This window comes from Colias philodice, chromosome 21, assembly GCF_061535455.1.
Source record: "Colias philodice isolate Cphi_HAF_F1 chromosome 21, ilColPhil1 Martin Lab GWU primary, whole genome shotgun sequence".
In the NCBI taxonomy this organism is placed as follows: domain Eukaryota; kingdom Metazoa; phylum Arthropoda; class Insecta; order Lepidoptera; family Pieridae; genus Colias; species Colias philodice.
In genome coordinates this window covers 5,824,304-5,837,272 of record NC_143106.1, presented here as the reverse complement: position 1 = coordinate 5,837,272, position 12,969 = coordinate 5,824,304, and the positions used below count along the sequence as shown (strand labels likewise).

At 34.5% G+C, this 12,969-nt stretch overlaps 1 protein-coding gene across 2 annotated transcripts in view; it reads right to left on the bottom strand.

The window, feature by feature from the left end:
* The window catches only part of LOC149478930 (uncharacterized), a 31,963-nt gene extending 19,559 nt beyond the window's left edge, over positions 1-12,404 (bottom strand). The window contains exon 1 of one of the 2 annotated variants that reach the window (XM_089708740.1): positions 11,053-12,404. In XM_089708740.1, coding sequence (XP_089564866.1) covers positions 11,053-12,246 — 1,194 coding nt within the window. In that variant the 5' untranslated portion in view covers positions 12,247-12,404. The remainder of the gene's footprint in view (positions 1-11,052) is intronic. The other variant, XM_089708738.1, reaches the window with a different exon arrangement.
* Positions 12,405-12,969: the final 565 nt, after the last annotated feature.

The following is a 12,969-nucleotide window of genomic DNA, read 5'->3' as shown; positions in this document are numbered from 1 at the left end:
CAAAGAAGCTTTTTCTCGTCAATATTTGTAATTGTAATTAAATTAGTAAAGCATTTTTTACAATGGTATAGCGTGCTGGTATTAAATAAATTCCTCCGCCTTTTACTATTGCATATTTGCTCCTTTGTACCAAGGCCGTTACATTGTTTGTGCGTGCTAGGACGAATAAATACCACATGTGCATTTTCTTATCTTTCTTTCTAGGAAATTTTTCAAGGGTTCAACCCTTGATATAGTGGGAAAATGTAAATTGTCCGTGTACTTCCATAGTTTTCTTCGCGGAAATGCATGCAGTAGGTATTTTTGATTTAAGTAGTTGGGTTTCTCATTCATATGTATTATAATTTTTCTACGTATTGATCTTTTTTATTAATTTATTGATTACACAGTAGTCGAAAAGTTTATGAGTGGCCTAGCGAGTGACATGAATTTACAATAAATAAATCTAAGACCATCAGCACTGAAGAATAAATGTAGCTAAATAAAGGAAAAAGTCTTCACAGTTTACAAAGGTTATTTATTTTCCAGATCCAAGTACCGTTATGCTACAGCACTTTTCTACCCTGAGCAACTTTAACCTCCGACCTATCATATCCTATCCTGCCACGCCACAACCAGAAAGAATATTAGTCTGTCTTCTTCAAGTTAAAAGTTCACAAAAATAGCAATAATAAAAGTAAAACATAGGTTAATAAATATATTTAAATAATATTCACACGACCACTTATCAGGAATCTTGTAAAATTAAACGCAAAGCATGTCGGCAATCGGACATCCTCTCCACTTTCAAACACGTTCAATAAAAATTTCACGCATGTATTATACTTGCACAATATACCTGTAGACGAGGTAATACCTACTATGATTTATGAATGTAAAACCACAGACTAATAATAATATACTACGTATACAAGTAAAACATATATGAAATGTCACGTAAATTTATGTATGAATTTTAATAAATTTAAAATTACTTCTTCCAAACAACACTACCTATCGACAAAAATTATAAAAATGAAATTATTAATACTATCACTGTTTAATACAACCGTGCAAAAATAATTACGTAGAGAGAAAGTGAAATTGGAAGAGTCGTAAAAATATAAAAAAGAAAAAAGCATAGACAATTGTAAGTCAGACGTTACAAATACAATAATTTTATTTATAACTAGCTGTTGCCCGCGACTTCGTCCGCGATTACGTCGTTTTTCGTCATTCGTCGTTTAAAAAAATACGTGACACTTTATTTTTGAATGTTCTTAATTGTCTCTTATAAAATTTAACTAAATTAAAATTGAACACTGATAAGAAAATCTTAAAATCGGAGGAAATCAAAAATCTGAGGAAAACATGAATGAATGTGATTTAAATTCTACATTACTTAGTATTTCAAATAATAATCTAAATTAAATGTAGATTAACAGTTTGAGCGCACCGTTATAGAATATATTGTACCTAAGTATTAAATTACGTTAGTTTACATAGTAACAAAACAAAAACACGATGACTTTCTTTCGCGCTCGGTACCACAAACTAAGCATGTTAATGGTACGTGGCCCGCGTCACTTGACCCCCCGCGAGTTCCCCTCCGTTGCTATGCGAAAATACATTCGTCGCCCTGCTGTAGAAAAAATTGTAATACTGTGGCCTGGGCGTTATAACACGCCCAGGAAGTTCCTGAGTGCCGATAGACGTCCGTCTATCGGCATTTATAACAATTTTATATTAATATCACCATTCACCATCTTGAGGAAAAGCTTCTAATGTCGATTTAAAACTGCATACATACGAATTAACCTGATGAAACATGTTCTAAAATTGTCCTTACTCCACTTTAAAGCATTACAAAAATAACATACTACGTTAATATCGCCTATACAGAAGATGATCTGTAATCAATTGTGAGGTTATAAGCAAACCCACTTTTATATTTGTCGGACCCCACCACCGAATTCGTAGATTGATCTTCTATGTTTACCTCTAATCTAAGTCATTAAGACTATGTCGAAATCTGTCTGCAGTAAGAGGGGCCTCTCGCTATTCGTCCGTTTCCAGAGACCGAATAGTTTCAATTCTTAATCTTTCATTAAACAAACTTATTAATCGTTTTTGTCTAAATTAATTGTAATATTCGCGTCCTTACTCTAGTCATTGCTTATGCTCATGTTCATCTTCAAGAGATCGAATAATATTATGGTGCACCCTATCATTTGTCAAACGGTCTTCATATTGAGTAAAAGTTTCAGATTCTCGAGATAAAATATGACGGCCGTGATCAGCTGTGAGACATTATACCCTCTCAGTGAAGGTTTCGGTCTCACGGGATAGTACATGCCGTTCGCGGTCAGTTGTGAGCCGCAATTCTCGTTGTGAAGCGGTTTCAGGTTCTCGGCATAACACATGTTGTTTTCGGCCTATAGTAAGCCTCTTACCTCTAACGATTCTTGAGAACTCTTATTTCTCATTTTCTTAGCTTTGCTCGATTTTCGAGATAAAGATTTTTTAGGTGGCACTGATGCATGAAAATAAAAATTGAGTTGAAACGGACTGAGAGTGTTATAGACAAATATAATCAGAAAGCTTCGAACTCCTAAGCTATCGGAAGTTACACGTGTTATTGTGAGTCAACCATAAAAGATATACATTTATGATGTCGGGAGATATTTTTTATATAATAAGGAGAACATTTCTTTCATACAATATGATTTCTGTGTAGCTTTAACTCTACTTTTACTGCTCTGCTCAGGAATATGTAAAATAATTGTACCAAGTTTCGTTTAAATCCGTCGAGTAGTTTTTGTTTCTATAACGGTTATACGGACAGACAGACGGACAAAAATTTTACTGTTTGCTTCGTTGGCATCAGTGTCGATCCCTAATCACCCCGTGATAGTTATTTAGGAAATATATTTCATGTACAGATTTAATATAAGTATACATAATATATTTAGATTCCAATTTCCATGTAACATTAAATTCGACTATACAATAACTAACAGACAACGCAGGTTACTCTCGTTTCCGTAAGTTGAGGCGGCTACATATTCGGTCCTCATAACATCACTTTTAGTGAACGAAACGACAGCGCGGTTTAATTCGATGCCAATACCATCAGAAAAAAGGAAATATTTTTAATTGTGAAAAAATATTATGATTTACACTATTAACACTATTTTAATATAAAATATATGGCTGTGAGTGTGTAAAAATAAATCCAGCTAGTTTCACATCACACTTATGTTTATAATTAGCTATACGACATGAAAATATACATATTAATTACCAAGCAATAATCATACAGGTAAATACTGAACAAAAGTATCTTGCTCAACTCTGCTCAAAAATTTGAGGGTTTTGTTGGAACTTTAATGTGTCAAAACTATGATATATCTAAACTACGATACAACTTGCATGCGGAAATGCTCATTACAATCTGTGAATTTAAAGAATAACTAACAACATACTATTCAATTTTATTGAGCTGATGAATATCTTTTGCCTGGAAAATCACCGCCGCCTAATAAATATACCTACTGTGTTTTCTTATAAAATCGTAACATAATTTCTTTTATCTACTAAATTTTAATAAATAAGTTCTCTTTGTTATTTTCATCTAAAAATGAGCTTGAGCTTATATTAGGCAAAAGTATACATTAAAATTTCAGGACCGCACCTTAAATGGGGCGCTTGGAAAATATGCCTACGGGTTATTAATAGAGAAATGATACACAACAAAGTTATGTTGGTTCCATTTTATTTATAAAATATAATGAAAATGGGCAAATATAAAACATATTATGTAAAATTATTAAAAAAAATAAATAAATGAAGCAACTACGATTCAAAGAAAACATTTTTTTCAGTGTGAAAATGCTCTATGCAATCCTGGATGATGAGTATATCATGTACTCTCATCCCAGTACGGTCGATAGCCATAACGATAAATATTATAATCAGATAACAGCAAAGTCAGAATAAAAATCATAACTTGTACAGTTGTGAGTGCAAAATTTATGTTTCATTTGGCAATAACATTTTTTTCGGTACTAAAACGTAATACTTTGATATGTGGTTGGCTGCCCCTTCTCTCCTTCCTGAAAAATATCCTCCAAAATTACCCGAGATACTTCCAATGACTGAACCATACGTTGGACATTAACTTCAGTCAAAAATTGACGAAGCGGATGATTACTAATTTCCACTTAATCCTCGCTGCCACTATCTTCATCATCAAATCATCAATTTTCAAGTGGTGTTGTAAAATTGTCAGCAGAAATCGTCTTCCAAAGGCGATATAATTTTATGAACATTGAATCTGTAAATAAAAAATCAAAAGTTAACTGTAAATCTATAAAAAAAGCTACTTACAAATAAAATTTTATCAACAAACTACTGTTCCCAACGCACCTCAAAATCTTGTAAAAGTCAAAAAGAATTCATCATTTTATTATTTCATTCTAAAAGTGTAATATAAAACCTTTATAAAACCAATAAAAATGTTGTGTGGTTTTATGAAACCACGGTAAAAGTGAAACTTAGGCACAAAATTATCGTATTTGTACGATAATTATCGTACGGTTCGACCGTCACGCGACATGCGCTACACAGACCAAAAAGTTTGAGACGATGTAATAAAAGTTTCACTTTAAAAAACATGAATTGCTATTATTATAAATAATAAATACCTATAAAAGTAACAACTTACCTTTTGTGGGAACGCATGGTGAAAATTCACAAAACACAAAGATTGAATTTGATATTTTTGGTTTTATGACATTCAAATGCTTTATAAATATAAATTTATAAATAATAAATTTATAAAGAATAGAAACATTCGATCACGAAATTATGCGGGTTCGAGTCCCGCCTCGTGATCGAATTTTTTCTATTCTTTATAAATTTATAAAACACGAAGATTTTAAAAATGTAACCAATGAACACAATCAATATTAGATTAATTGTAATATTGCTCTGAGATTGTAATGGTGTCTAGTTTGACTTAAAATAATAAACATCTACCCTCACTTTTAAAAATGTAGTATATTCACACGAAATATAAGCGCACCTTATAGGGAAGGGAAGATATGGGTTAAAGAGTTAAATAAATAACATGATTATATTTAAATTATTAATTTTCAACAGTATATTCAGTAGTGTTAACATGTAAATTGATTTGATTTTTACGAAATCTCATAGATGGCGCTGTTTCAGATTTGTCTTTATACTACTAAATTCATTAAACTGTTTCTCTGTCCAAATTACGTAAATGACATAGTTTTTATTTTGTAAAGCTAGATAATAGCATGGCTTACTCGAAATCAACATTTAAACATGAGTCTTTAGATTGTACGCTGTCGTAGTACACGGAATATGTAAGAAAAATAAAGGTTCACAGCTCCTCCCCCGAAGGTGATATCATGATAATATGTTTAAACTATCCTCACCCGACCTCTTAGGAATATTCATGCAAAATTTGAAGTAAATCTATGCAGTACTTTTCGAGATTAGCTCGGTCAAACATACAGACAAACAGACAAACAGACAAACAGACAAACAGACAAAAATTCTAAAAACTATATTTTTGGCTTCTATATCGATTATAGATCATGGATTATGTATTATTTTAAAAAAATATTCAATGTACAGTTTTGACTTTCCTACGATTTTATTATATGTATAGATTCTGCTGTTACAGATCTCTAAATATTATAACTTAATCTTTACTTAATTTTAAAACATGAACAAACATCCCCATAGATATACATAGATGATATAGTACACTGTACAATATGAAACGAAGAAAAGCGAAAGCTTAAAGTCCAAAAACCGCGTGCAAATGTAAATAAATACCTACTAATTACATGCGACATGTCATACAGGCCTCCATGTACATAAATAAAAAGTACTTGGCATTGGCTCCAAGAAGGTAAATCAGAGAAAGGGCATCGAGTATTTGTTGAAGTTGAATAGTTTAAAGTGAAATTTAAAAACGTGATCGTATTTGCACAGCCCAAATACAATTCGTTTAGCAATCTTGTGAAGATATTCGTGTTTATTCAGCTGCTGTTATTTGAGGTTAAACAAAAATATACTTCATTTTATTTATATTTTAAGTAAAAGTGTTACATTTTATCCTAGTGAACTTCACGAGCGAAAAGTAGTTAGCTCGAGTACAGATAATATACAATACTCTGTATTCATTTTAATTCTAGACAAGTACGGTCTTCTATAATTTTCATAAACGATTTTCTCGTAACAAATAACAGTAAAACCAAGGTAAATAACAGGTGAAACAAGTCAATCCGCTACATACAAATCGCAAATTAAAAAGTAATATACCTATCCACGATTCGCTCATTTACTTTATAGTGCACGTGCGTAATTGATACTTTGGTGCCAATTTAACTGTGAGCCCTTGTTACTGTTTCTATGGCGTTTTGCTTTTCCTTATGTGATACTTTTATTTATTTTTTGTTCGACATTTATAAAACTTTGTTATAAAAGTCGAAAATCTATTCAAACACCATCATTAGAGACAGACTGATTAAATATTTGAGTGTGGTAATCTGAGGCCCAAATTAAAAGCTGTTATAAGTTAGTCCATTTATCGACGAAGGCTTTACGGAACAAATATTTCTTTTCAGAACAAACGAAATTGCGTGGTTCAGATCGTTTACGAAGACTATGGCCAAGTAAGATTCATGAGATTCTTTAAAATGGGAAAATTCAATAGACCCTCATACCTAATTATTTATAAGATCATTAGAATGTCTAAAAACCAAAGACAAAATGGTTGAATGATTACCTAAATGGGCCCATTACATTAACCAGTGAATGTAAATTTTAAAGAAGAATTCGTAATAAACGTAGCTATCTTCACAATAACTTAACTAACAAAAAAGGCACAGCTAGAGGTTAGGAATTTCAAGGCCAACGTACCTACATCATTCAGATTTCCATAATATTCTAATGTTTATTTTTATTCTCTAGTGTATATATTTAAATATAGCTTTATCTTACTAAAATAATTACCTATTATATTTTATGATAAATCTGACCATGGCGTTTTCGAAATAGTTAATTAGAAAAAAGTATTAAGCAACTTTAATTAAATAAAACTCAAGACTGACTTCGCTACTTCAAGAAACTTTCCGTATAGAGAATTAAAAAACAATCTCCTTTTCGAATTAATATACGGTTTTTAAAATATTCATAATATATGACATAATAAATCTCATATTCAAGTATTCAACGTGATATTTTCAAAAGATGCAAAAGACTAACAGAAAAATAATTAATTACACGCCTTTCTATTTTAGTATTTTGTATTTCAAAAATGTGAGACGTATCTTGATTCAAATATGACCTTGCTTCATCCATCTTCTATTGTTTGACTGTATGTAATTAATATTTACAAAGCAATACACTCAAGCTATTGAAACTTATTGTTTCCGAAACAAATAAAGCTTTCCATATTCAGATAACACCGGTCAAGTATGTTCAATCAAAAATTCGTGTAAGTACCTATAGAAGTTGAAGGTATACCTGTTACCTACAACAACACAGTTTTTTACACATAATATTTTTGTGTGTGATTTCGAGCGCTGAAGAATGTGGTAATAAAGTTTAAAAACCATATCATTTTTTGAAGTAAAATAAATGCTATCGTTAGTTCATGCCATCAATTTTTATGTGCCTTAAACCTAACCCATGGTCTTTAAATAAACAGGAAGAGCTACTACTATAATAGGTGAAATTTCTTTAATATCCTAATTAAATTTAAAATAACTTTGACCATACATTCGTGAGAACACCTTTGAACAATTGCAGAACCACTGACCGTTCTAGTCGTGGGATCCACCCTCAACTCCTTCATAGCAAAATAGCACATATATCGAGGAATTAAAGCCTATTTTCCTATGCATACATGAATACACATTAATAGTAAAGACTAACCTTACACTAGTGTCCTTATTCCATTGAATTAGAGACTAGTTTCGTATAAATATTCAATGGATAAAGTTGTTCAGATGACAATAGGTCGCACGCGACTTGAATGGCTACATTTAAAGTAAAGTGGTGCAGTGTAACTGTGCCTTGGGATTTTTTATAAGAATCTAAATCAGAACTCGGTTAAATCACTTATAATCATTTGCAACTAGTCACTTTTGCATTAACACTATTTATGAGATAATTGATGAAATTGAAACTATACGATTTCCTTTAAATAGATTAAGCAAAATCAATCGACAGAAGATAATTTACATAATTTTTGTTTCATTAGAAACGCTGCCTATGATTAATTATTGTTTATTGTACCTAACAAAAAAAATGATTAGGTAATTTGTTAGTTATTTGGGTGTGTTATTCGCGTCGAAGAATAGAATTCAACGCACTATAGCATCACGTCCGCGTCCGCTTCGTTCTAAATTTAGATAAGCGTATCTTCTCCCAAAACATACATTTCTTTGCTTTTTCACTAAGTATATAAGCGCGTAAATAATATAATTAAGCTACTTCTAAGAAAATAAGAAATACCCACATAGAAATACATTTTTGTAAATAAAAAAAACCATAGTTATATGTAATTAAAGAGGTATGATTATTTTCAGCTTTATTTACCATTTTAATTTTATACATATTATTAACTCTTTAGAATAATAATTTTAATCAACGTGACGGTCAAATCAATTTCCCAGTCTAGAAAAACTAAGAACCTTCGTGAAATTTGTTCAGTTATAAATCATGTATCGATACAAGCGAATTTAGTTAGGCAGCCGAGGTCAAGAGAAATCCTTATCCTGAACTGCAATACCTATTTCATTCTAGCCTTTATTACTCCACCTCACGTTATGAATACATTACCTAGCCAGCTGAATGTACTTGAAATATTTTAATACTTTTCGGTCACACCAGTGTACAACACTAACGATGGAACGTGATTTTTTTTTCATAATTTAATGTTCTTTATTGTGCAAGAAAATTAGGTTTTTCTTTTTAAATTATTTATTAATATTGATTTCTGATAATGTCTCTGATAACCTATTTGACGCTTATTTTCAAGCATAATTTGTAATTTATCTGACTGATAAGCTAAACAGTAGAATATAACCCAGAAGTTGTGAAAGCGATCATATAGAATAGTTTTAAGAATATAGACGAAAAGTTGGGCATATTATTGTGATTTATGAAAAGAATAATTCATTACTGGGTATAAATTACAGCTAATTATTATAACTGCCTATTATAGAAGATGCGTCACTAAAATTCATTTACGAATAGTATTATTTTTTACCGTAAGACATTCATTTTCATTTATACCTACCTTGACCAATAGGTACTCAAGTCGCGATTAGTAATAAGTATGTAACGTTTTTGAATTACATGCTTACGTAATGATGAGCTCATATTAAATTATTTTGTGTGGAATTTAATATGATACCTACAGCTTACAACAAACAAAATATTGTTTTGACGCAGCCATAAAAGATCTTGTAGAGAAACTAGTTTGATTTATTACGAGGAAACAATAATTTGATATTGATCTGACTATATTTTAGAGACATTTAAAAATAATTGCAAATCATAACGATAAATTGATCTTGCGATATTATTATAATTATCACGCATATACAACTTGTAAATATTAATTCTATTATATTCTGCGTTTAATAAATGATTAACTCTACGTAAGTACCTACTCTACGTCCTCAAATTGTATTTCCAAGAGGTGTTATGAATTCGCTATTTAAGTACTTACTAACACCAGTTGTTCGATAAACATTTTGTAATATTCGAAACATCGTGTAAATGTAAATAATATGAAATATATTATAAAATAGCTAGAATCAAATCTGTGGTAGCATCAACGACGACATTTCTAACTAGTTTGACCGCGTGCCGAGTTCCTTAATCGACGCAACCGCATCGATCGGACCGGCATCACCTGTAATCTGTATCTTAAATTACTTATACGCTAGCCTATCTAGACTTACCTAACTTGTCATAGATTAAAGAATATAAAAACATTTTTTTAATGATCGGTTGGTAGTGGACCTGCCGGCTGCCTTCCAAGCCAGAATTCGTGGGTTCGATTCCCAACCGGGGCAAGTATTTGTGTGCAGATGAACATAGATATGTTTGCTCTGTGTCTGGGTGTTAATTATCTTTATAAGTATTTATTTAAAATTATAAATGTATATCTATCAGCCATCTGGTTTCCAATTTCCATAACACAAACGAAAGCTTAGTATGGGATCAGATCGTGTGTGACAATTATCCTGAAATTTTTATTTATTTATAATTTATGCAGTTGTTTGAGTTTGAGTTTATGATGGCCTTATTCAAACAAAATATCTCAATCTTTTTAGTAACATATTGTATTTTAAGGTTGTATTGACTGAATAGGGAATGATTCAATCAATAAATAGTAAAGCAGAAGCTGGAATTCGTGTCTTTTGATATATTTTTATTTAATAATATTATGATGTTTATCATTTTGATGGTTTTGACTGCGATCTTGTGATTGTATATTACAATGCCTTATCTTAATCCGATAGCACGTCGGTAGTCAAAAATCCAATTAACATCCGTGTAATATGTAAATTTGAATGGGAGGCGAATTTAATAATATTGCAGCTGTTATGGTTAAACTTTTATGTATAATAATTTGATTGTATGATTTATTTTCTCTTCTATTATTTTATATGAGATGAATTTTATAACGATTTACAAATGTTTATTACAGAATTGCGTGTAGGCTTAGCGCAACCTCCACGTAACATCTTTACAGGCTTCGTCAATTAGATTTAATTATTATGACCAATAATTGCGTACATATATTTAGTAATATGGGTTATTATTTCACTACTCTTAATTACTTTTACGAAATGTTTAAATTTAACAACTTTTTAGTGACGCATTCAATTAATGTGCTCGAGAAGATTTTATCAAGTTTCAAATTAGTTTGCAGAATAATTTAACATAAAATATAACATATCATATTAAATGCAATAAGAGGTACATATTACGTAAACAAAGTTTCTGTCTTACCTCAGGTGGAGCAGCGAACTTTAAGTTAGCTAGAGATCCATGTGATCGACTTCTGTGCTCTTGTCTAATACTGTATGAAAAAGCACGCTCGTTTAAGTGTCCCTTCTTCCTATATATACCACCAGCGTCTTCCACAGCTTCCAAACCGGTCATGCTTTGAGCAGCTTTGAGAGCCGGTGGCGGCGGCGGTTTCGAGCGTCTAGGGTCGACGGTTGCGTACTGTATTCTACCCCTTCCCGGCGGAGGGAGCGCAGCGTAAGGGCCTGGAGCCAGCGCGGCCGGGACGCGGCCTCTGTGGCCCAGCGTCGCCGGCCGGGCGTGCGGTAACGTCGCTGCCGGATGAGCCACCAACACCATGGGATGCGCGGCCGCCCAAGCCGGCGGAGCTCGCCCCAAAGACCGCCCATTCATGTGCGGCGCGGGGCCCGGCATCGTGGCGTACAATTCATCCGCTGATGCTGACGACTTTTTCTTAGACTTTTTCGTTGTGGATTTCTTTTTGGGCTCTTCAGGAGGCGGTGGCGGGGGAGGCACGGATGCGGGTCGCGTTATCTGCCGCGGTCGGGGCGCTCTGGCCGGATGGGGGATCTCGTCGCTGGCGTCATCCCTCTCCACTTCTCCTATCCAAACTTTGTGGTTCTCGTCGCCGTCGAACACTTCGACTTCCTCGTCCTGTTCCGGCGCCAGCTGCGATGGCGATCGCTCGGCTTCCAGGCGCTTGGCATATGAGCTATCCGCATATGCGTGGAAACAGCATCGAACCAGCGCATTGGCTGCCGCTTCACGTCTGCATATAAACGCGTGACATTCGAGAACTTTAATACCTTGAGTGCGACGCAGAACCGCCGCGAATAAAGGAGGCCGCCGTGCCGCGGGCGCTCTGGCGAACGGAGAGTCCAAAGGCAAAAATCTCGGCGCACCCTCGACACTGACACGTCTCACGGCTGCGCAATAATGGAGGCTCGATATGGGAAAAAACCTCGACACTCGCGAGCCGCTCTCGTCCACGTTCTCTAATAGAATTCCATTCGACCACACCGAAAGCCACGAGTCTATGCCGCCGGTTGTCGCTCCCTTTTCCGGATACAGTTCGCGCAGAGGCTCCTGGATGCCTTGCAGGCCGTCCTTGCTTTGCTGCGGGACCGCCGAGCCGAGGTACAGCACGCGGCACCGGCAGATCGGCGTGGACTCCATTGTTAACACTGCACTATCACATGACACTAAAACACTGGGTTCACCGTGGAATTAGCGAGCGGCGGGCGGGAGCGGAACGTGCGGCGGCCGCGAGTCGCGGGGCTGAGTGAGCGGAATTCAAGATGGCGCTCCTTGCGGGCGCGGGGCGTCGGGGGCGGGGGGCGGAGGCTCTACCTGCGCTTACGCACCTGTGAAGACGCGCCGCGGAGGGACGGCTAGGTACTGGGCAGACGGGTAGTGCCGATGAACCGGCATTGTGTCAAATGAATCGTCGCGAATTCGGCCGCATTTCTCTCGAGCGCCGCGTCATCGGGCGACGTGAAGGAATGCTCATGTGTTGCAGTGAAATCTGAAGGTCGGTAGATGGGAGATAATAAGTTTCAGTCTGATATTGCATTTAAATGAGCTCCGGTGGAGATGCCGTTTTCCCTATCGAAATCGATCATGTTTCATTGATCTTTCGCGTGACTTACGTTGTAAACAATAACACACACATTAAATGCTAAGTACAGAGATCTCGTTGGCGATTTATAATTCATTCTTGCTTATAATTATTCCGTCACCCGTGATACGTAACATTGCTTTCAATTTTTATTAATGTAGGTAAATGCACTACTTATGAATAGGTATATAAGTTTTTTTTTATTTTATTATTATGCATGCGTCCTTTATAAAATAGGTCATGTGCACTGTAGGAAAATAAACACTACGATGAAATATTCT